Below are 25,588 nucleotides of genomic sequence, written 5' to 3' on the forward strand. Positions count from 1 at the left end.
CTGCTCATGACCTTGGCAGTGTTAGGGAGGACTGGAAGGGCACCGTAGACATTACCCTTTCCCCCAATCTGGTCTGTCTGATGTTTTCCTCAGGATTACGCCGAGCTTATGGGTTTTGTTCAATTTCTTTTAATCCAGACATCCCACTACAGCGAGAGGCTGTCAAAAAGTACTGAAAGAAAGTTTATGCTTTTGTCAAAGGGAATTGAAACAAAAATCACCTGTCATGCGACCTCCCTGACAACTGGTGCTTGTAATCCTCAGGTCGTTGATCTGAGGTGGGGTATGCAGAACACTGAGGCCACCAACTACCTGACCACGGAACTCTGCTTGGAGGAGGTTGACCGGTGTCGGAAAACATCCATAGGACCTGCTTTTGTTGTGAATCTCTTCGGAGGGATGGGTTAGCTCTTACTCTTCATTCCATCACTAGGATATAGCCTCCGCTCCCTAGCCCAGCTGATCAATGGAAGGAAGTGGGTGGCGTTTATGCGATCACACCCTTTTTCTATAGCCTGCCCGTGGCAGACATTGCTAATTGATCACAGCACTCTTCTCTGCAGAGCTAGCTGGGATCCAGGCATTAACTGTCAAATAGAAGCAGCAGGTGAGCTGGGGAGTACAGTGTCGAAGCAGAACGGAATCTTAGAATTTGATCTGGACCTTCTGCCACCTTTCCCACCCCATCCACTTCATATCTGTGGAGCTTTGGGATCCTGGAAAACCATAAAGAAGGTAGAAACCTATCGGGTCTTGGGAATTTTTTTCCCTCTGCGTGCTCACTGGTGTCTTGTCCCCCTCCCACTGAACCCCCTCTGTCACCATATCAACCCCTGGCCCACAATTAATGGTTTGGGCTGTTACTGTCAAATGATACTCCAGAGTCTTGATTTATTACACCACCAAGTTCCAGATATATACAAGAACTATGACATTTTCTCTCATAAATTCTAAAGCAGGGGCGAGCAAGCTACAGTCTATTGGGCAAATTCGGCCCACTGCTTGCGTTTGTAAATAAAACTTTATTGGCACACAGCCATGTCCATTTGTGTACACATTTTCTAGAGTTGCCTTTGAGTTATAATGGAAGACCTGAGGTTTTGGATGGAGACCATCTGATTTGCAACACCAAAAATATTGACTCTCTGGTCCTTTTTGGGAAAAGCTTGCTGACATCTATTCTAGACAGTAAAGAGGAAAAAAGTAAAGAAAGGGGCCAGGTGCAGTGGCTCACGCCTGTGATCCTAGCACTCTGAAGGCTGAGGCAGGAGGATTGCTTGAGGTCAGGAGTTCAAGACCAGCCTGAGCAAGAGCAAGACCCAGTCTCTACTAAAAATAGAAAAATTAGCCAGGTGTTGTGTCCCAGCTACTTGAGAGGCTGAGGCAGGAGGATCTCTTGAGTCCAGGAGTTGGAGGTTGCTGTGAGCTATGAAGACACCACTACACTCTAGCTGGGCAAGAGAGTGAGACCCTGTCTCAAATAAATAAATAAATAAATAAAAAGAAAGAAAAGAAATGAAAAAAAAAGTGAAGAAAGTATTTTTGCTCAACACACCATACTCACCAGGAAGCTTTGAGCAGCTCCAAATAAGAGGAAAAGCCGTGTGGAACCTCTCTTGAAAATAAATCAGAATGTAGAGAGAGTGGTCCCCTTTCTAAAAGCTGTTTTCTAGTGAAATAAGAAAAATACAGAAGGATTGTTTGGCCTTAGAGTTACATTGTCCAATGTGGTAGCCAAAAACTAAGTGAATTAAAATCAAATGGAATTTAAATCTTCATTCCTGGGTTGTACTAAACGCACAGCCATGGCGGGCGGCCACCATATCAGATAGCGCAGGTTAGAAATCTTCTAGCTTTGCAGAAAGTTCTGGCAGCAGTGCTTAGAGATGAGGCCTCCCTAGGAGAATAAAACTAAGATCTGGGCAGGGAAGCGGTGAGTGGAAAAAACAGGAACTGTGTTTTCCTCTGTCCTCACACCTCGACAGCAATCAACACAGACTTCTATGACCAAAAGTGTGTGGGCATCTCCCCACCAGCAAGCCCGCAGTCAGTCCTGCCGCGGACACCGGCTGGGCGTCCTCCACTTCCACTCAGACCCGATCTACCTGGAGACAGTCAGATCCCACAGCGGGAGGCTCAGTGCCACAAGATGGCCCCCCACCTTCAGATGCCTCTGGAACCTTAGGCTGAGCAGCTTCAAGGCGAGGTTCCCACAACCCTCACTTTGGGTTCAATTAACTTGCTAGAGCAGCTCACAGAACTCAGGGAAACACTTAGTTACTGGGTTTATTATACAGGACCCTGCAAAGCACACAGATCAAGAGATGCATAGGGAAGGGGCCTGGGGCTTCCATGTCCTCCCCGGGGGCAGTACACCATCCTCCAGGAAGCTCCACGTGTTCAGCAATCCCCAAACCCCCTCCTCTTGTGCCTTTTATGGAACCCTCATTGGAAAGGCCTGATTGCAGCCACGTAGCAATGTGGTTGGACAACAAGGGCATGATCCAACACTCCCAGACGGAGAGGGGAAGCCAGCAGGGCCTGTCTGTCGACTTCCCTCTTGGCCTCTCTGGGCAGCATTCCTTCCTCCAGGGTGTGGGGCAGGACCCCTTCTGAAATGGGGGTCTGCAGTGAGACAAGGTAGGTCAGAGAATGTCTGGGCAGCTCTAAGGCAGAAAGGGAGGGGAAGGTTCCTGCCTCGGAGAGAAAGGAGCAGGTGGAAGGAGGGCAGGAGAAGGGCAGAGAGAAATTCTGTTTCCTGAGGCTGCTTTTTGGACATAAAGTATCCAACATTATAACAAAAGACTATAGCTTGCCCAGTGGACTGTAGCTTGCTGGCCCCTGCTCTAGAATTTATGAGAGAAAATGTCATAGTTCTTGTATGTATATGGAACTTGGTGGTGTAATAAATCAAGACTCTGGAGTATCATTTGACAGTAACAGCCCAAACCATTAATTGTGCGCCAGGGGTTGATATGGTGGCAGAGGGGGTGCAGTGGGAGGGGGACAAGACACCAGTGAGCACACAGAGGGAAAAAAAGGCTATGGGATTTGTGAGCCAGGATCGGTGCACAAGAAACCATCTATATGTATACATATGTGTACGTGTGTGTGTGTACATATAATAATATCACAAAATGTAAGAAGTTTTTATGATTTATGTATTAGGGTTTAGATAGTCAGGCCTGAGTGTTCACTCCTTTGTCCCACACTTCCATGGCATGTGGGCACTGCTCTGTTTTCATTGTAACCACTTTAAAATACATTCTCACATTTGGAAGGCTCTACACCCCTGCTTGTAAATCTCCTTCATAGATTTTTTTTCCCTGGTCTTCTAACTCAGGAAAAAGAATTCCAGGAGGAATTTGGTTTTGCAACCCAAATTGCAGGGAGCGAAAAGCACAACGTGGCTTCCAGGCTGCATTGGGAAATGGAGGATGATCCATGAGCTTCTTCCAGGCCTGACCAACCAGCCTTGGAACCTTCCAGAAGGTCCCATGGCTGGCTAAGGTCTACTTACTTTCTGCTCTCCTTTTGAACCCACCATCACCCCTCTGTTGTCCCAGAGGCACAGCATGATTCTGCTCCAAGATTCTGATCTGGGGGACTTTCCACGAAAATCAGAGATGTGCAGGGGCCCTTGGAGAGGTGTCTCTCTGGTAAATAAGTCATTAGGCAGCACCGAGTCCGGGGACAGCTCCCCACGGCACTGCTGCTAAGAGGCTCTGCTCTCTTGGGCCACCAGCAGCCCTGGCGCCTCCAGAGCTCTGAGACTTGTTTCTGGGGGGACCTCCTCCTATTTCCCTCGCTCTGATCCCACAGACCAGAGCATTTTTGGTGTTTTTTGTTTGTTTGTTTTAGAGACAGGGTCTTGCTCTGTCACCCAGGCTGGAGTGCAGTGGCACAACCACAGCTCACTGCAGCCTTTGAACTCCTGGGCTCCAGCGATCCTCCGGCCTCAGCTTCCCAAGTAGCTGGGACTACAGGTGACTGCCACTATGCCCGGCCAATTTTCTCATTTTATTTTTGAGATGGGGGTCTCACTATGTTGTCCAGGCTGGTCTCGAACTTCTGGCCTCCAGTGATGCTCCCACCTCTGCCTCCCAAAGTGTGGGGATTACAGGGGTGAGCCACTGGTCCCCACCTCTGCCTGCACTGAGTGTAATTATCACGATGGTATTGCCTGCAGTCTCATTTTTATGGGTTCATTGGGCCTCACCCACCGTCACAGAGCTCAGTGTCTGGGTGGAGACACCTGTGCCTCCTTCTCTGCCCACCTCTCTGCCAGGCCCTCCTGGGGGTCCTGTACGGCCCCTGTCTGCTCCCCGCGCTGATCGAGGAGAAGGAGTGGGAGGCATTGAGGGCGCAGCTAACTGCCAGGCTGAAGGACCTGGAACTGGTGGCACAACACTTCCGGAGGGACGAGAATGCCATCCCCCCCATCTACGTCCTGCAGGCACCGGGTGCCAGGGAGGCCCTCGGGCCCAAGGAGGCCACCCTGACCTCTGTCCTACACTCCGGAGCCCAGGGGGCCCGGAGGCTCGGCCTCATCTCGCAGGAGCAGTGGCACCACTACCACCGGTCAGGTGAGGCTACGGGGACTCTCCGGGGGTGGGGTGGGGCAGTCCATGAGGAACTGACCACATGTTCAGAATATCCATGTGCTGTTGCCAAAAATGCAACATTCTTGCCGGGCGTGGTGGTGTGCGCTTGTAAACCTAGCACTCTGGGAGGCCACGGCAGGAGGATCGCTTGAGCCCAGGAGTTTGAGGCTGCAGTGACCTGTGATTGTGCCATTGCACTCTAGCCTGGGTGACAGAGTGAGACCCTGTCTTGAAAAAAAAAAAAGTTAAAGCAAAACCTGGCAAGCTGCAAGTATGGGTCTACCCCACGTTGGCCTGAGAGCCAGCCCTACCCTCTTGCTGCTCTTATGTGGAAACTGAGGCACAAGAAGGAGACTCATTTGCCCAGGGGGTGAGTAAAGATTCCAACCTTCAAACCTGGGACTGTCTGAGTTCCTCATCCAGCTCCCAGCGGGCTGTGGCCGCACCTCCCTGCAAGGGTCCTATGTCAGGGAGTCCCTCCGCTTGAATACCACCTCTGTGAACATCACCTCCCCTGGGGCACCAGTCTCCTCCCTGCCTCTCACCTCTAGCCTCTCCCTGCCCCTTCTATCTTCCACACTGGCTACTAGAAAGGATTTTATTTTTTAAAATATTTACTTTTTATGTTTTTAGAGACAGAATCCCACTCTGTCACCTGGGCTGGAGTGCAGTGGCAAGATCATAGCTCACTGCACCCTCGAACTCCTGGGCTCAAGCGATCCTCCTGCCTCAGTCTCCTGAATAGCTGGGACTACAGGCACGTACCATGACAACTGGCTAAGTTTTCTATTTTTAGTAGAGAGGGGGTCTTGCTTTTGTTCAGGCTGGTCTCAAACTCCTGAGCTCAAACTATCCACCCGCCTCAGCCTCCCAGAGTGCTAGGATTACAGGCGTGAGCCACCTTGCCTGGGTTGAACGAGTGATTTTGAAGGGGAAGGAGTTGTGGGAGGAAGCTGTGGGGAGCTATGTGCAGGTGCTGCCTATATGCAGGTCAGCATATCTTGTTCCCACAGTTATCTTGAGTAGGGGCCATCTGGCAGTGCGGCTGACACCAGCCAGACTGCAACAAAATTCAAGGTTAGCTTCTCAGCATTTTCCACCAGGGGAGAGTCCCGCAGTCTTCATTTTGGTCAGCTGTTCAAGGCCAGTTCCTGGGAATTCTTAAGCAAACACAAAATTAGGCATTGAAAAAGAAAGAGCTATTAGTTAGTTTTAAGATGGAGTGACTGTTACTGGTACAGTCTCAATATATTGCCCAGGCTAATCTTGAACTCCTGGCCTCAGCGATCCTCCTGCCTCAGGCTCCCAAAGTGCTGGGATTACAGGTATGAGCCACTATGCCTGGCCCTAGAAAGATTTTTTTTTTCCTAAAAATGCAACATGATCAAGTCATTTCTCCACTACCTGCTGCCAGGAAGAAATAGATTCTTTCTTATTACTTATGAGTTAGTAATACGTCAGTGTGTGGATTATTAGTATGTAAATTTATATTACCAAGAATGTTAAATATATGAATTTGTATCATCAACATATTCAGTATGTGAATTTATATTATCAACATAAAATATATTGATTTATTTAAAGATATTGAACACAGGAATTTATATGAAAGTGTTTTAATTTTTTTTTTTTTTTTTTAGAGACAGGGTCTCTCTCTGTCTCCCAGGCTGGAGTGCAGTGGCATCGTCATAGCTCACTGTAGCTTCAAACTCCTGGATTCAAGGGATCCTCCCATTTCAGCCTTCTGAGTAGCTAGAGTCCCAAAGGTGTGCACCACCACACCTAGCTATTTTTTTTTTTTTAGAGATGGGGTCTTGCTTTGTTGCCCAGGCTAGTCTCGAACTCCTGGTCTCAAGTGATTCTCCCACCTCAGCCTCCCAAAGTATTGGGATTACAAGTGTGAGCCACTGCACCTGGCTGAGTGTTTTAATTTTATTAATAATATGTTGACTATTATATGCATATATATTCATTTTACCAATGACACATCCATTTTAAAAATAAACCTTTTGTTTTGGGATAATTTTGCATTTACAGAGAAATTATAATTACAAAGTTACAGAGCTACAAAGAAAATACAGAGCTCCCGCATGCCCTTCGCTCAACTTTCCATGAAGTTAACATGCAACACGGCCAGGGTACATTTGCCAAAGCTAAGAAATTAACATTGGTACTTAACGTTGGTACCTTACCATTAACTCAACTCCAGACTGTATGGGGTCCTCATCAGTTTCCCCATGAATATCTTTCTGTTTCCGGATCCCACATGGCATTCAGCCACTACATTCCCTTAGGCGTCTCTGATCTGTGACACTTTCTCAGTCTCCCTTGTTTTTTGATGACCTTGACACTTTTGAAGAGGTCTGGTCAGGTCTTTTGTGGAATGTCCCTCAATCTGGGCTTGTCTGATGCTTTCTCATAATTAGACTGGGGTTACAGGTTTGTGGGAGGAAGACCTTATTTCATCATACCAGGGGCACCTGATACCCAAGAGACATCACGGGTGATGTTAACTTTGATCCCTTAGTTAAGCTAGTATATGACACGTTAATTTTGAAAACATGGCTTATGTGAATGATGTTAATGGCTACTGTTCATTGTAGACTTATCAAGTCATTATTGCTTGCTCTGTGACATGAAGCTCGTGCTAATTGCTTTCATAGAGGTGTCTGCGATTGGTGTCATAATCGGCATCTGGGGTCTGTGCTTTGGGACAGGCAGGGATTTGCAGCTCAGCCCTGCTCGTTTCTAGCTATATGGAGCTAGAGCCTCAGTTTCCTCATCTGCAAAGTGAACTAGTCAGAAGTCAGACCTCATGGTGTCACATGAGGATGCAAAGGATCTTGTCTCAGCCATGACCTCTTTTGACCTCATCAGACAATGTCCAACCTCACCCGTTGAGAAGCCCCATGCAAATGAACGAATAGGAATGCCTTGAAATTAGCAGAAAACTAGAGCTGAGTTCAGGGGGGTCAGGGGCATGTCAGTGACTGTGTCTTCAGAGCATATGATTTTCAGGCATCTTGCTCAGCTATTTCTTTTAAAACTTTTAATTTCCAAATAATTTGAGATTCACAGGAAGTTGCAAAAAAAAATAGTATGGAGAGATTCCATGTATCTTCACCCTGGTTTACCCCAAGGAAAGAAGACTCAAGAGAAGTTAGGCTTTCAGTGTCCCCAGCATCATTTAGTTGCAAAACTAGAGAACAATATTACTACCAAGAAATGGACATCGTTATAATCCGGAAAGAGCAACACTTTTATAGGCACATTTTTGCATGTGTGTGTATTTCGTTCTATGCAATCTCATCGCATGCAGTTTCGAGTAAACACCATCGCAGTCAAGATACAGGCCTGTTCCTCGCTGAAAAGGCCCTTCCTGCTACCCCTTTTATAGCCACACTCACTCTCCCCGCCCCAATCCCTCACCCTTAGCAACCACCCATCTATTTCTACAATTTTGTTATTTTAACAATGTTACAGAAGTTGGAATGACCTCTAACCTTTAGAGACTGGCCTTTTTCCTTCTGCACAATAGGTTCAGCTTTGTACAAGGCTTATTCCATAGAAAGTTCACACAACAGCCCCCTGTCAGGATGAAATAGTACGCCAATGTTGCAGAGGAGAACACAGAGGATCGGAGAGGTGCAGTGACTTCTTCAAGGCCACACAGCCAGCCTGCAGGTGGTCTTAGATTGGTTCATGATGAAATGTGTCTGAGAAGGATCCCATTTTGGAATTGTTAGTTGCCTTCATCTTTGACCTTCATTCACAGGGCCAAGTGCATTGTGTGTGTGTGAGGTCTCTCCAAGGAGGACTTTTGAGTGGCTCTTGTCTGTGGCTTGGAGGCTGAGCCCTGTCTTCAAGGGCCTGGCTCATTCAGCCACAGAGATCTGGGCGCCTCCACTGAGCCCAGAGCTGCTTCAAAGATAACTCCTTATATCTGACTGCTATTTCAAATCAACAGCCTCCAAGCAGAAGTCAGTATGGACCTGTGACTCTAGAAAATATGGGTCCTTGGGGCAGCTGCTGGATGCTCTGGGACAGGGGTCAGCAAACTATGGTTGGAGGGCCAAATCTGGCCCACTGCTTGCTTTTGTAAATAAAGTTTTGTTGGAACCTACTCAAGTGCATTAGTTTGCATGTTGTCCATTTGCTTTCATGCCACAACAGCAAAGCTGAGAAGCTGTGACAGACACCATCTGGCCTGTAAAGCCTCAGATGTTTACTCTCAGGCACTTTACAGAAAAATGTACCAACCCTTGCTCTCAGAAAGGCATGAGTTGGTTTCTACCTCTCCAGGAATGCAGCCTCCAAACTCATTAAAAACTCTCTCTCCAGCCTCTGTGGCTTTGGAAATGGTTTTCTGCAGCTTCGGATGTCCCAATTTCATTCCTTTGCTATCTGTCTGTCTGTTTTTGTGTTCATTTATTCATTCATTCTGGAATGTCCACTCCACCTCCACAGGGATCTCAGAGTGCTGTGTTCACTGCTAGATCCCCAGTGTGGAGAGCAGAGGCACAAGTAGGAACTCAACAGTTTGTTGAATGAATGGGTGAGGGCGGCACCTGAAACTGACAACATTCGATTTTTTTTAATTGAGGTGAAATTCACATAGCATGAAATTCACCATTTTAAAGTACAGTTGACCCTTGAACAACTTTCAGGTTAGGGATGCCAGTCACCCCCCCCATCTCCCCCCCACCCTGTGCAGTTGAAAACTCACATGTAACTTTTGACTACTTAACTACTAATAGCCTACAGTCGACCGAAAGCCTTACCGTTAACATGAAGACTAGATGAACACAGATTTTGTATGTTATATATATTACATACTGCATTCTTGCAATAAACTAAGTGAGAGAAAGGAATGTTATTAAGCAAATCCTAAGGAAGAGAAAATATATTTCCTATTCATTAAGTGGAAGTGGATCATCATGAAGGTCTTCATCTCGTTGTCTTCATGTTGAATAGGCTGAGGAGGAGGAGGGGGAAGAGGAGGGGTTGGTCTTGCTGTCTCAGGGGTGGCAGAGGTGGAAGAAGATCTGAGTGTAAGTGGACCTACACAGTTCAAACCTTTGTTGTTCAGGGTCAGCTGTATACAATTCAGTGGCATTTAGTATAATACATTTACCATGTTGGGCGACCACCACCTCTGTCTAGTTCAGAACATTTCCATCCCCCCAAAAGGAGACCCTGTCCCCATCAGCAGTCACTCCCCACTCGCCTCCGCCAGCCCCTGGCAGCCACTAATCCATTTCCTTCTACTTATTGGCCTGTTCTGGACATTTCACGTCATTGGGATCATGCAATATGTGACCTTTTGCACCTGGCTTCTCTCACTCAGTATACTGTTTTCAAGGTCCATCCACGTTGTAGCATATGTCAGTACCTTGCCCATTTTCATGGCTGAATAATAGGCCATTGCACAGATACACCATATATTGTTTATTCTCTTATCTGTTGATGGGTACCTGGGTTGTTTCCTCCCTTTAGCTACCGTGCATAGCACTGCTGTGAGCAAGAGTATGCCAGCATTTCTCTGAGTCTCTGTTTTCAGTTCTTTGGGGGCAGATAGTAGATGCAGAATTGCTTGGTCCTGTATAATGCCATGTTTCACTTTTTGAGGATGAGAGTATTGTTCTACAATGGCACTGCTTCTCACACAGGGTCTCTGTGTTGCCTACCCCAAGCGTTCTTTGCAGTCCCTGGACCACCAAGCCTCAGAGCTTGCTGGAAATGCAAACTAAGCTGGAGCTGGGGGTGGCCAGGCAGGAGTTGGGGTGGCTCTACCAGGAGATCAGCCACCACCTTTGGCAGAGTGCAGAGGCCACCTGGACCTTCTGTGGACACCAGGAGCTCCTGGCCCAGCTTGGGCAGCGGCTCAGGCAGAACAACAGCAAGCCCCACACCCCACTGGTGCTCTCAGGTCCTCCGGGTGTTGGAAAGACAGCCTTGCTGTGCGAGTTGGCCGAGCAGATGCCAGGGCTGCTTGGCCACAAGACGGTGACCGTCCTGCAGCTGCTGGGGACGTCACAGATGAGCTCAGAGACTTGCAGCCTTCTTAAGGGCATCTGCCTCCAGGTGTGCCTGGCCTACGGGCTGCCCCTGCCCCCCGACCAAGTCCTGAATGCACACACTAGGGTGCTCCAGTTTTTCCACATCCTCCTCCGCACGGTATCCTGCAGAAACTTCGAGTCCCTGGTGCTCCTACTGGATTCTATGGATGATCTGGACTTGGCCCACCGCACTAGGAGGGTCCCCTGGCTGCCTCTCACGTGCCCCCCGAGGGTGCACCTCATTCTCTCGGCTGGCTCGGGGGAGCGGGGGGTTTTGAACACCATGCGGCAGATGCTCACAGACCCCGGGGCTTACTGGGAGGTAAAGCCCCTCTCAGGAAACCTAGGGCAAGAGATGATCCAGCTCCTGTTGGTGGCTGCAAGAAGGATGCTGACCCCTGTGCAGAGGGACCTGCTTTGGGTCAGCCTTCCGGAGAGCGAGCAACCGGGGCGGCTGAGGCTGGCCTTCGAGGAGCCCCGGAAATGGGCCTCCTTTTCCATGCCAGCCTCTTTAGCCGCCACGGCCGAGGAAGCGACACACCAGCTCTGCACCCGCCTGGAGCAGACACACGGGCAGCTCCTCGTGGGCCACATGCTGGGCTACATCGTTTTTTGCCGGTAAGTCTCTGCTTTTTGTGTTTTTTTTTTTTTAACTCTGTTTTTCCCCCTTTTTAAAAACTGAGATATAGTTCATGCATTCATTTCCTGCTGTCACAAATCACCGACTGGGGGGCTTAGAACAACAGACACTTATTCTCTCATACTTCTCGAGGCCAGAGGACTGAAATCAAGGTGTCTGCAGAGCCGCGATCCTCCCGAAGCCTCTAGAGAAGAACGTATTCTGCGACTTCCTCTTAGGTTCTAGGTCCCGGCCACCCTGGGCATTTCTTGGCTTATAGATGCGCCACTCCGATCTCTGCCTCTGTCTTCACACAGCCTTCTCCTCCCTGAGTGTCTCTGTGTCTTTTTGTTTGTTTGTTTGTTTTGATACACTCTCATCCAGAGAGATGGAGTGCAGATGTGTCACCATAGCTCACTGCAACCTGCAACTCCTGCTCAAGTGATCCTCCTGCCTCAGCCTTCTGAGTAGCTGGGACCACAGGTGTGCACCACCACGCCTAGCTAATTTTTCCTAGTTTTTTGTAGAGACGGGATCTTGCTATGTTGCCCAGGCTGTACTTGAACTCCTGGCCTCAAACAATCCTCCTGTCTCAGTCTCCCAAAGTGCTGGGGATTACAGGCGTGAGAACCTCACTTGGCCTAGAGGGAGTAGATCTTAAGTGTCCTCACCACACCCGCGCACACACACACACACACACACACACACACACACACACACAAAATCTTGACTCTGCCTGGTAACAGACGTGTTGACTAATTTGATTGTGGTCATCATTACACAATGTATACGTGTATCACATCATCATTTTGTATACCTTGCACGGATACAATTTTTATTCATCAGCTATACCTTCATAAAGCCTGGAAAATAAGTACCTACATAAAAAAGAAAGAAGAGACTGCCTACCTGGTTGCTCAACCCGATGAAAGTCTCAGGGCTGTGAACGCCAATCAACCAGGGACAGGACAGACCAGAGCCTTTGCTCAGAAATGCTGGGTGTGGACGAGGAGTCACAGAGAGGGGGTTGTTAATCAGAGTCACCCCAGCATCCAAGCTGCCTCCCCAGGAGGGTTGGGTAGAGGCCAATTAGCAGAGACACCAAGGCACAAAGCTTTGCTTTGCCCCAACGGGCCGACAGAAGGTGCTGCAGCCCGTCACCCCAGGTGCTGGGTGACAGACTAACAGTTGTGCCTCTTCTCGGTTTGGGGAGGGGGCGGTTTTTTCTTTCTCGGTCCCTGGGATTTCAGACTTGTCTGTTACAACATACTTGCCTAGAGGGCAGATCCCAGTGAGGAGGAGCTTTTAGCTTGTTTCCTTTCAATGGAAACCGCTCATGCCAGTGTTGAGAACTAAGGGTCTTATTCCAGGTGGGAATTGGGGAAGTCCAGGGCCACCTTGTATCCCACTCTAAGGGTGCACCCCAGATTTCATGTTGCACCCCAGAGTTCATGACTGGCCTGGACTGTACAAGGGTACAAAGGCAAGCTGGGAGCTGAGGCCCCCACCCATAATCCCACCACTTTGAGGGGCCGAGGCAGAAGGATCGCTTGAGGCCAGGAGTTCAAGACCACTCAGGGCAGCACAGTGAGACTCAATCTCTACCAAAAAAAAAAAAAAAAAGCTGGGCCTGGTGGCACGTGCCTGTAGTCCCAGCTACTTGAGAAGCTGAGGTGGGGGGGGGATACCTTGAGCCCAGGAGTTCAAGGTTACAGTGACATATGATGACGCCACTGCACTCCAGCCTGGGCAACAGAGTGAGACCCTGTCTCCAAAACAACAACAATAAAAACTCCAAAAAATCCCCAAGACAGATTGGGGAATGTTCCAGAATAGAGAGGTGGCCCATCAGGACTTTCTGGTCAAGTCTACTTGGAAGAAGCGAGTTGTCATGGAAACCAGAAAGTCATGAGAATCAGGGCATTTTCCCATCCTTTCTCCCTCAGGGGTTCTCTCTGAACATTGGCTTCTCTTCTAGGTTCTTCCTTTTGCCACCCTGGAACTTCAGCTTGCCTTGAGCTTCGGTTGGTGTCAGGAGCTTGTATTTTGGGGACCAGGCACCCTCTTACTGGCTTGCTCTTTGAGTCCCAATTCGAAAATCTTGGGAGACAGAAACCAGCTGGCCTACCTGGCCCCATGTCTGCTGCAATCAGCAAAGCCAGGGGGCTCACAGGGTGTAGGACCCCCACCCTGGGGTGCTGGCAGGGGTGGCGGTTTACCAAGGCTGACAGTAAGGAGGATGATGTCGGTACGTTCGGTGCCATGAAAGCACGTTACGTTTACATGTGAAGTCAGTGTGCTGGGATGATTGAGAGACTCACTCCTGGGGCGGATCTGAGTTCCTTGTAGGCCAGAAGTCCTCACCTCTGGGTGACTCTGCCGCCCAAGGAACGCTTGACTGTCTGGAGACATTTGGGGAGTCACAATTGAGGGGGGTGGGTGCCCCCGGAGTCTCTGGTGGGTGGAGGTCAGGGAAGCCACTCAACACCCTACAGTGCACAGGACAGCCCCACCACAGAGAACGACCCAGACCCTGGTGTAGGTAGTGCACGGGGCGAGAAACCCTGCCAGGGAGATCCTGTCTGTCTGTCACCTCTAATTATCTATTTCTACCCCCCCCCTTTGTTTTTTTGAGACGAGTTTGCTCTGTCCCCAGCCTGGAGTGCAGTGGCATCATCACAGCTCACTACAGCCTCCAACTCCTGGGCTCAAGTGATCCTCCTGCCTCAGCCTCCTGAGTAGCTGGGACTACAGGTGCACACCACCATGCCCGGCTAATTTTTCTATTTTTTAGTTTTTGTAGAGATGGGGTCTTACTATGTTGCTCAGGTTGGTCTTGAACTCCTAATCTCAAGGGATCCTCCTGCCTTGGCCTCCTAAGTGCTGGGGTTACAGGCATGAGCTGCTGAGCCTAGTGCCCACTGCTTTTAGAAAGTATCCACCCTCCTTACCATGGCCTGCCAGACCTGGCCACCCCCTGCCTGGAGTACCTACCCCTACATCTTCCCCTGCTGGTTCCCTCCCATCTAATCCCAGCTCACATGGCGCCTTCCCAGAGAGGCCTACCTGCTCCGAGATCCCTATCCCTCCTCCACCCCTCACCTTGTCCCTCTCTTTCACGGTACTTCATTGATCATCCTCCTGCACTTGGTACTACTCAATGCTTTGTGTGTCTTTCCTGCCTGGCTCCCTGCACTAGAAGACAAGCTCCAGGGACTGTGATGTACTGAGTGTTTGTGCCCCGTGAAATTCCTATGCCGAAATCCTCGCCCCCAAGGAGATGATATCAGGAGGTGGGAGCCTTTGGAGGGTGATTAGGTCATGAGGGGGGACCCCTCATGAATGGGATTCGAGCCCTTATAAAAGGAACCCCGAGAACCCCCTTGCTCTTTCCACCACGAGGACACAGAAGAAGGTGCCATCTATGAACCATGAAACAGGCCCTGACCAGACCTCGAATCTGCCAGCACCTTGACCTTGGCCTTCCGGCCTCCAGAACTGTGAGAAATAGATGTTCGTTAGTCAAGCCACCCAATCAACCGTACTTCTTTCGTAGCAGTCCAAATGTGCTAAAATAGGTGCCTAGCTCCCTGTCCCCCGGGGGTCAGGCAGCACCATGCCTCTTACAGAGACGACACTCCACCAGTAGCCCTCGAGCAAGAGTGCCGGGGCTCTGTGGATGAGCCAGGCCCTGTGTGTTGCAAACAGAAAACAGCCTCCCCTTCTTCCCTGCTCTGAAATAAACTCCATTTGATTGTTCCGCACCCCTGATGAAATTTCCAGCAAATCTTGCAGTTTTTCCAGTCTGATGCTCCCAGGTATTAGGAAGGCCACTCCAGTCCTGGTACTGATACTTCAATGATTCATCCTGTTTAAAGTCGCTCCATGGGCCAGGCATAGTGGGTGGTTCAAACCTGTAATCCCAGCATTTTGGGGGGCCAAAGTGGGAGGATCCCTTGAGTCCAGGAGTTGGAGACAGCCTGGGCAACATAGCAAGACCCCGTTTCTACAAAAAATACAAAAATTAGCTGGGTGTGGTGGCATGTGCCTGTAGTCCCAGCTATTGGGGAGGCTGAGGCGGGAGAATCGCTTGAACCCAAGAGTTCAAAGTTGCAGTGAGCTGTGATTGCACCACTGCACTCCAGCCTGGGTGACAGTGAGATCCTAAAACACTTTGAATTTCTAAATAATTTTAGATTCACTGAATAGTTGCAAAAATAGCACAGAGAGTTCCCATGTACTCTTTCCCTAGATATTAAAATCTTATATAACCATATACAATGATCACAACTAGGAAATTACATATTTAATTCTTTGGTTATACCTCAATTTTTTCTTTGTCTTTGTCTCCCCTGCTGGACTGGGGAGGCCAGAGGCAGGGCCAGACCCTGATTCTTTTCTGATGATAAACTTTCCTCTCTCCAATGACTCAGAGACCCTCTTCTGTGTGCCCAGAGCCCCTGTGGTCTCAGCCTCATCCTGTCCTTCCAAGTGCATAGTCTGACCCCCTTTCTGGTCTCTCAGTTTTGGGACCTCTTGCCCCAGTTCATCCTCCCAAGGAATGCTCTGACAATCCAACCTGATCATGCCTCTCCTCTAACACCTTCTATACCTCCCCGGTGTTCTCTATCTTGAGCTAGACCTCCAGCCTGATGTTCACCTTCATGACCTGCCGCCTACAACCTCCTCAATCTCATTTCTCACTGTGCTTCTCTACCCGGCCTGCCACATTAATAATTCAGTCCTGGCATTCTGTTCCTTTGCCCTGGAATGCATTGTTTTCTGACACATTTGCCAGACAGACTCCTACTTGTCCTCTGAGGCCCAGCTCCAATGCCCCCACCTTCAGGAAACCTTCCCTATTTCCCCAGGAAGTGTCACACACCACCCCCTTGGACTCTTTTCTCCCCAAATCCCTTCCCCTACCCCAGCCCTGGCCATGGGGGACGAAGGGTATGTTGGTCTGCCATTGTGTCACTGTCCCCTCCAGCACTGTCGGGCCTACCCCATGTTTGTTTCCAAGCTGCAGCCTCCCTTCTCCCCTGCCAGGTGGCCCCGCAACCCCTGTGGTTCTCGGACACGGTTGCGAACATGCGGAAGCTGGAGGAGTTGCCCTATCACCTGCTCTACTTGGGCCGCTGGGAGGAGCTGAAGCAGGAGGTGCTGGGTAAGGGCTTCCCCATCTCAGAGGGCATCGGGCCACATGCTCCTGCCTTCCGAGGCCCAGGGAGGCGCAGGGCAAACATGGACATCCTGGGCTCCTCTTAAGGCAGAGGTTCTCGCAAGGGACCATTCTGCACCTGGGGACACTTGACAGTGTCTGCAGACAGTTTTGCTTGTCACAACTGGGGGAGAAGGGCTACTGGTATCTAATGAGCAGAAGCCAGGGATGCTGTTCAACATCCCACAGTGCACAGGACACCCCACCGCAGCGAATGATCTGGCCCCAGATGTTGAGAGTGCAGGGCATGAGAAACCCTGCCTCAGCGCAAGAGACCCTGTCTGTCTGTCTGCCCATCCATCTGTCTTTCCGTACATCTATCTATCCACTCATCCATCTTCCTATCTGTTCATCCATCCATCATCTTCCTATCCATCCATCCATCCATCCATCTTCCTATTTGTCCATCCATCCATCTATGCATCCATCCATCCTCCTATCCATCTATCCACCCATCCATCTTCCTATCCATCCATCCATCTTCCTACTTATACATCCATCCATCCATCCATCCATCCACCCATCTTCCTATCCATCTGTCCACCTATCCATCTTCCTATCTGTCCAACCATCCATCTATCTTCTTATCCATCCATCCATCCATCCATCTTCCTATCCATCTATCCATCCATCCATCTACCCATCCATCCATCCATCCATCCACCCATCTTCCTATCTATCCATCCATCCATCCATCCATCCATCTATCTTCCTATCCAGCCAGCCAGCCATCCACCCACTAATCTATCCCTGTGATTCTCTACCAAGGGAGACCTTGCCCCCCAGGGACAGTTGGCAATGTCTGCAGACATGTTTGACTGTCACCCTCGGGGGCAGGGGTGCTACTGGCTTCTTGTAGGTGGAGGCCAGCCTTGCTGCTCTATATCCCACAATGCACAGTTTGACCCCCGCACACACACATCCCAGAGAATCTCCAGCCCCAACGTCAGTACTGCTGAGCTTGAGCCTGAATGAATTGGGGAGGTGATTCTCTGCCCCCAGGATGAACTGGAGGTGGATGTGTCCTTCCCACATCCTTCCCGCTTTTCCTCCACAGGCAGCATGAGCTGGATTTCTTGCCAGGGCATCTCCGGGGACACTGAGGACCTGCTGGATGATTTCGACCTGTGTGCCCCTTACCTGGACTGTCCTGAGGTCAGCCTGGTCCGTGAAGCCCTCCAGCTCTGCCGCCCGGCCGTGGAGCTCCTAGGCATGGGTGAGTCCGCATGGCTTGGCCGGGGGGTGGGGCTGCTCTGCACAGACCTCTAGAAACCCACTCTGCTGCCTGAGCTGTGAGGGGGATTTTCATTAAACCTCTCCCTTTTCCCGGTGAAACCGGTAGGTTTTCTTCTAGCACTTTTAGAATTTTGAATTGAACCTGGGAGAGCAGCGCCCTCCCCTCACCCTGGGCCGGCACCTTTCTCTAGAAAGGGCCAGACAGGAAATATCTCAAGCAGAATTGAGGAAATTGTGTAGGTACTTATGTAACGAGAGAAAACAAAGTTCCCACGTATTTGTATTGATGAAATTCAAAATATAATAATAATGACAGCAGAATTTAGGGTTGAAAGTTGATGTTTCCTGCCATTCGGTCCATTGCAAACACATGGCTGTAGGAACTTTTATTTTTGAGACAGGGTCTTGTTGAGCCTAAGAATACTGAGTTATAGAAATGCCCCCTGTATTTTTGGAGACAAGATTTGATCTCAGAAGTCAAATAAGGCCTTGCCTTAAAGAAAAAATAAATGTGTTAGTTCAAAAGCTGCCTCGCCTCAGGTGGTCGTCTCATTCATTGGTCAGTAACAGCTGCACTTCAAAGAGACAGCTGTAAACTGGGCCTATGGTTCTCACCTGTTTTGAAAGACAAGACAGGCTTTACCTAGGGCCATGGGTTGCCAGAGCTGACCGACAAAGACCCCCGGAGATGAGAGCTGATCAGAGAGAGATGCTAATGCCCAAGCCTGGCCCAGAAGGAGCCATTCAGTTAAAGTAATTAACACAAAGCACAGCTCATGTTGACTTCTGAGATCATCTCTGTCTCCACGAACACAATCACCGGAGCCAAGATGTCTCTGTTTTTTGCTAAAGTAATAGCCTTATCAGAAAACTTAGAAGTTTGCCCTAAGAAGATTTTGTAACTCATTGTTCCCCTAGTTAGAGTTAGTTAAAGGATCTGTAGTAGCCTTTTAGAAGACTTTGACCCTAAACCAAACTGCCCGTTAGTATGTAAATCCCATTGCCCTTGGCAACGGGAGCCTGTACCTACCCTATAAAATACCTGTGGGGAGTTTCAGTCTTCGATATATTTTTGCAGGAAGAAATATATCCATCCAGACTCCTCCTTTGTCTATTTTCATAAATCTTTACTTATGTCTTTGGCTCTGTGTATAATTATTATTATTTTATTTTTATTTCTGTTTCCTACTATTTTTTCTTCCTTTGAGATGACCCCTGCCTGAGAGACCTGATCGGGAGAAAGAGCGTAGCTAACTCCCCGCAGGGTCTCACTCTGTAGACGTGGCTAGAGTGCCGTGGCGTCAGCCCAGCTCACAGCAACCTAAGACTCCTGGGCTCAAGCGATCCTCCCGCCTCAGCCTCCCGAGTAGCTGGGACCACAGGCATGCGCCACCATGCCCGGCTAATTTTTTCTATATACTTTTAGTTGTCCAGCTAATTTCTTTCTATTTTTTTAGTAAAGACGGGGTCTCACTTTTGCTCAGGCTGACCTCGAACTCCTGACCTCAAGCGATCCTCCTGCCTCGGCCTCCCAGAGTGCTAGGATTACAGGTGTGAGCCACCAAGCTTGGCCATGAACACAGATTTTGAACCCATTGTGTTGATTCAAATCTTGGTTCTGTCACTTACAGGCACCATGATGTTACCAGACCCTTACTATACCTTCCTTTGTCCCACGGTCCTCAGTTTCCTCAACTGCAAAATGGTCATGTGACTATCCCAGTTAGGCCTGTTGGGAAGGATATGTGAGTCAATTCATGCAGAGTGTGTCCCCATGGTGCCATAGAGGGTCCTGTTACTGTCACATGACATCAATGTCATTGATGTGAATGGCCTTGGATGAGCTTTTTCTGCACTGAACCCCTGTCTTTCTAATCTGCAATATGTGGGATTGAACTAAAGTGTGTATAAGATCTCCCCCACTTGGAAGACCCTGCAATCAGTTATGTCTATGGAGGCCCAAGGACAGTTAAGGTTTGCACTGGCTCTGACTTCCCAGGAAAATGGCCTTAGGCATGACTGCACAGTTTCAGGGAAGATGTGAAAGCCCAAATCTCAGCATGTTCTTTGCAAACCCCCTTGATTGACAACCTGTGGCTCCCCCAGCACGAGGAGGTGCAGAAACAAATATCAGCACCAGAGGGCACCCTGAGACAGCCATACGCCCTCAGTATGTTCTAGTACATTCAGTAAGCTCAGAAAAGGGGGACATCCAACAACCTAAGTTAACCAACACAATCAGTATTCCTCATGACCCCTTTTGCCTCAAGCTCCAATGTAACTGGACATGGCGCTATTTCTGATCCTGTGTGTTTTTCTCAAACAGACTTTTAAAAAAATTACTTTTAAGTATGGGGTCTTGCTATGTTGCCCAGGCTGCAGTGCAGTAGCACCATCATAGCTCACTGCAGCCTCCAACTCCTGGGCTCAAGTGATCCTTTCATCTCAGCCTCCCGAGTAGCTGGGACTCCAGGTGCCACTGTGCCTGGCTTCAATATAATAGGTTTTATATTTTAGAGCAGTTTTAGGTTCACAGCAAAATTGAGTGGAAGGTACAGAATTTCCGAAATATGCCCTCCTCTGATGATGTTTTCATTGAAAAGGATGATATTTGGTTCATCATGGATTTGGGGAACATTACTTTTCGATTTTTAAAAAAATAGTGTGTTAAAACAGTACTTATTTCAATGGTTGAGTTTTTTGGGGCCAACTCTGGTACCTGTGGCAAGTGGACTGTTTGGCCCTGGTTCCTTCCGATTCTGCCACGTTTAACCCACCAGCGAGCCAAGGCCAAAGGGCATTCTACCATTGCCCCAGGCTCCACAGTTAGGAAGTCCCAACGACAGGGTCAGAATGAGCAAGCTACCTTCACCATCTCTGGTCTTCATTACCCAGTGTTGGAATCAAACTGTTTGTCTTTTTTTTTTTTTTGAGACAGAGTCTTACTCTGTCACCCTGGGTAGAGTGCAGTGGTGTCATCATAGCTCACTGTAGCCTCAAACTCTTGGGCTCAAGCGATCTTCCTGCCTCAGCCTCCTGAGTAGCTGGGACTACAGGTGCCTGCCAAGATACCCTACTAATTTTTCTGCTCTTAGTAGAGACGGGGTCTCACTCCTGTTCAGGCTGGTCTTGAACTGCTGGCCTTAAGTGATCCTCCTGCCTTGGCCTCCCAGAGTGCTGGGATTACAGGTGTGAGCCACTGTGCCCTGCTGGAATCATTTTGGACCAGAGCCCCTCTTCTTACTGGCTGTGTGAACTTGTGCAAGTTGCTTAACCTCTGTGCCTCAATTTTCCCCTTTATAAACTTGGAATAATAATTGCAGTATCTCTGTGTAGTAAACAGAAAACTGCTCCCCTAAAAGGTATATAGTCCTACCTTGGTATCCATGGGGGATGAGTTCTAGGTCTCCTATGGATACTAAAATCCATGGACATCCAAGTCTCTGATATAATAATAATGTAGTATTTGCATATAACCTACACACATCCTCCTGCACACTTTAAATCTCTCTAGATTATTTAAAATGCTTAATACAATATAAACACTATGTATATAGTTGTGATACTATATTATTTAGGGAATCCTGACAAAAGTCTATACATGTTCAGTAGCAGTGCAATTTTTTTTTTACATTTTTAAAAAATTCTTTAACATTTCATTGTCAAAATTCAAATTTTTTTAAAAAATTATTTTGGTTCATGGTTGGTTGAATCCATGGATGAAGAACTCAGATACAGACCATATCTCACAGGGCTGACCGTGTTACTTCCCCATTCCTTCAACCTGTGATTATTACCTTGCATGGCAAAAGATGTTTAAGTTAGAGATTTATTAAAGACCTTATTAGCCGGGCATGCTGTGGTGGTGCACACCTGTAGTCCCAGCTGCTTGGGAGGCTGAGGTGGGAGGATCACTTGAGCCCAGGAGTTAGAGGCTGCAGTGAGCTCTGATTGTGCCATCGCATTCCAGCCTGGGTGACAGAGTGAGAGTCTGTCTCCAAAACTGAAAGGAAATAAAACAAAATGAAATGAAATGTAAAAATACACACAAAAAATGTGAAATCGCAACTGTGATACCAACCTGAGCTGGGGGCGAGGTGGGGATTGGCGTGTTGGGCTGCAGAGTGCTTCTTGCAGAAGCGACCTTTGGGCTAAGCTGAGGCCGAGGGGTTGGTTGTGCGACACAAAGTAGCAAATGTCAGAGACCATGTGTGCTCATCGCCGCTTGCCGGCATAATTTCACGAAGTTCCTGACTCTGTGAGGACCTGCAGCTCTGTGAAAAAATGCTTTGAAGACAAAACACAATAGAGCAGGGGGCCCCCATGTCTCTTGCCTGAGTCACTCTATTCCTTAAAAGATGAATGAATGTGGCCTTGGCTTTTTTCTACACAAAAAATAACATCTGACGGGATTAATGAATATGCTTCTGTGATCTAAAATCAGAGGCACTCTTATATCCAAACCTTGGTGTGCTGCTGGAATGTAACTTCTGAGGAAGTCTGATGTGATTTTGCACGTCCTAAACCTCCACCACCTGGGCTGAAACACTGTCCTGGGGCAGTGTGATTGAACCCATCTGAACGGCTGCTCCCGGGCTACAGGTCCCGGTTTGTAGTCCTCAGTAAGACTTCTAAGTAAAACTAACTGGAACTCTTTAAAAGCTTGATTTCCCCCCCTCCTTAGTCAACAGTTGCTATGAGAAAGGGGGAAGATGGGAAAGTGTTCCAGGCAGCGGGAACAGCATGTGCAAAGGCCCTGAGGCTGGAGACTGCCGGGTGCTTGAAGTAGGGGTGAGGGTGTCTGAATGGCAGAGGAGGCAGGAGAGGATGGCAGGGGCCAGCACCCAAGGTGTTGGGTCTTCTCTTCTGTCCGGAAGCCCCTGCAGAGCGTGGGGACTCAACCCAGGTGACTTAACTAACGTCCCCTTTGTTGCGGAGCAGAGCCTGTTGTACACGGAACTCCTGGCCAGACTCTATTTCTTCACCCCCTTGCATGAAGCACTGGTGGGGCCGCTGTGCCAGCAGGCCCAGAGCTGGTTCCGGGTGTGCCCACACCCTGTGCTGGTGCCCCTTGGAGGATTCCTCCAGCCCCCGGGAGGACCCCTCCAGGCGACCCTGACTGGATGTCACAAAGGTGAGTCTCCCCAGCACAGCAAAAGTCCTGCCAGGCCCCTGCTTGCCTGGAGGCAGTGGCTGGCAGGGATTTGGGGGCTGCTCTCTGGGGCTCCCCTCTGCCAGTGGGAAGGCCCCAAGGGTGCCATCAGGGCCTGCCCCTGCTGTCTCATGCAGAATCGGCTCTCTCTGCGCCCCAGGGACTTTAGATGACTGGTGTAAATACTACTAACGAGCCTGCAGCTGGAGGATGCCTCCTACCTTCCCATCGCCAGGAGCTTAGCACCCACCTTGCAGGTAGTCTCTGCAGCAGAAAGGCTCATAGTAGGAAGTGGGAAAGTTAGCACTTGACGCCTGGCTGGCCCCTGAGGGGCTGATGGAACTGTAACTGCTCCTGGGGCCCTGGGATGTCAGGGAGAGAAGACTTAGTTTTTGCCTTCCATTTGTTATCCATTTTTTTCTTTCATTCACACCATCCATTCACCCATCCAACTACCCACCCACCCTTCCATCTATGCATCCATCCACTCAGCCACCCACCCTCCCACCCTTCCATTCATCCCTTAACCCTTCCTTCCTTCCATTCATCTATCCACCCACCCAACTATCCACCTACCCTTCCATCCATCCATCCACTCACCCTTCTATTCATCCATCTATGCATCCACCCACTCACCCTTCTATTCATCCATTCATCCAACTACCCACCCACCCTTCCATCTATCCATCCATCCACCCACTCACCCTTCTTTTCATCCATCCATCCAACCACCTGCCCTTCCTTCCATCCATCTATTCATCCATCCACTTACCCACCCACCCTCCCATCCATCCATTCATCCATTCATTTATCCCTCAACCAACCTACCTACCTTCCTTCCTTCCTTCCTTTCTTCCCTCCTTCCTTCCATTCATCTATCCACCCATCAGGTATCTATGCTTCTATTCATCTTTCTACTCATATATCCTTTCATATATCTACCCCTCTGCCCACTTCCCCTTCCATTTTCCTCATCCAGCCATCTTCCATCCACTCACTTAACCCTCCACCCATCCATGCACTCAGCTGTTCATCAACTTGCCTGCCATCTAGAAACTGATTCATCCATCTACCTGCCTACCAACCTATCCATTCACCCACCCACTCATCTCACCAGCCACCTGTCTCTCCACCTCCATTTGCCCATGCCTTTATCTGTCCATCCATGGTCTCTCACATTAATTGTGAGACCACTGAATACAATTAGCTTGGGGTTCACATGTCAGAGTCATTACTATGCAGGCTCTTTCTGTACCACATGATCTGCTAGCCAAAGCTGCACTCCCTAGGCACATTAGTTCCAAAATAGAAATTCTGAGAGATGCTAAGTACAATGCATGGAGAACATGACATAGGGGCAGCCCCTAGAGTGCTGTGTTGAGAAGGATTCTGAGATGGAAGCTGGTTTAGTGGGAAAGAGTGTGTGTTAGGATATAGGTTCAGATGTGTAACAAAGGTCAAAATAGCAGTGGCATAAATACATAGGAGTTTATTTCACTCTCATGTAACAATTCAAGCAAAAACAGATGTAACATGGAGTCCGTAGGGTGTCTGGGACTCATATTCCTTCAATTTGGTTGCTCTGACATTTTCAGTGTGGAGCTGTTCTCATTGGCCCAAGGTGGCTGCGCTAGCTCTTACCATCACTATGGTATTCCAGCAAGCAGGAAGTGGGAAGGAAGAGTGGATGGCAGGCTCCTTCCTTTTGAATGCATGACCTAGAAGTAGGGCTGATCATTTCTGCTCCTGTCTCATTGGCTAGAATGTGGATATTGTCAACTATAAGGGAGCCTTGGAGATCCAGTCTTTATGTGGATAACCATGTACTCAGCTAAAGCCTTTGGGCTTTGGGGTTTTATTACTAAAGTTCAAATGATAGAATGGCTATGGGGGCACAAATCACTTAGAGTGCTGTGATTGATTAGTGATGTCTGCCATGGCAATAGAATGGTTATGGGGCCTCAAATCACATATAGTGCTGTGATCGATTAGTGATGTCCGCCATGACACAGGCCTAGGAAGCTACAGCTCGGAGTGATGATTTTGTCATCTTCACGGCAGGGAAATGTTTTGTGCTTCAGACTCCCTGTGCCCCACCATACATCCTCTAGTCACACTGAAGTTAATGAAGTTCCTACCTGCTCTGGGCTTCAGTTTGTTCATTTTTAAAAAGGAAGAGTTTAAGTTAATTATTTCCGAGGTCACACAGTGAGTGTGTGTGACAATAAAAAAAGAAACAGAAAAACAAGAAAAGAAAACAAATCCCATCTGCTCATTCTCTGTCTCAGTGAGGTGGGAACAAAACCCTGGATTCTCAGAGCTGTGCTGGCTCTGATTTAACACTCCTTGCACCATTTAACATATGGGGATACTGAGGCACAGAGAAAGAAAAGGACTTTCTGTGCTTACTCAATGACAGTCAGAAAGTCTGGTTTCTTAATATCTGGACTGATGTTTTCTATAATATAATGTGACTCCTCTTTCTCTCTCCAGTGATGTTTTAACCAAAATTCACCCAGCAGAGAGCCTTGGGCTGTGTTTGCCCAAACTATTGGCAAATCATTTTTCCTTTTGACCTTTATTTTTTCACATAGGTCAAATTCAAAGAGAAGTCAGAAGTAGGGTCCTCATTCTCAACCAATATAATCCTCCCCTGCTTGTTTTTTAGAGACAGAGAGACAGGGTCTCACTATGTTG

At 48.7% G+C, this 25,588-nt stretch overlaps 1 protein-coding gene across 1 annotated transcript in view; it reads left to right on the forward strand.

The window, feature by feature from the left end:
- NWD1 (NACHT and WD repeat domain containing 1) overlaps window positions 1-25,588 on the forward strand; it is a 51,470-nt gene that overhangs the window by 8,255 nt on the left and 17,627 nt on the right. Inside the window, 9 exon segments of the mRNA XM_045554246.1 lie at window positions 263-381; window positions 4,289-4,586; window positions 9,101-9,128; window positions 10,310-11,281; window positions 16,154-16,235; window positions 16,332-16,449; window positions 17,561-17,719; window positions 18,137-18,141; window positions 22,681-22,873. Coding sequence (XP_045410202.1) covers window positions 263-381; window positions 4,289-4,586; window positions 9,101-9,128; window positions 10,310-11,281; window positions 16,154-16,235; window positions 16,332-16,449; window positions 17,561-17,719; window positions 18,137-18,141; window positions 22,681-22,873 — 1,974 coding nt within the window.

The sequence above is a fragment of the Lemur catta genome, chromosome 1, assembly GCF_020740605.2.
Source record: "Lemur catta isolate mLemCat1 chromosome 1, mLemCat1.pri, whole genome shotgun sequence".
NCBI classification, from domain to species: domain Eukaryota; kingdom Metazoa; phylum Chordata; class Mammalia; order Primates; family Lemuridae; genus Lemur; species Lemur catta.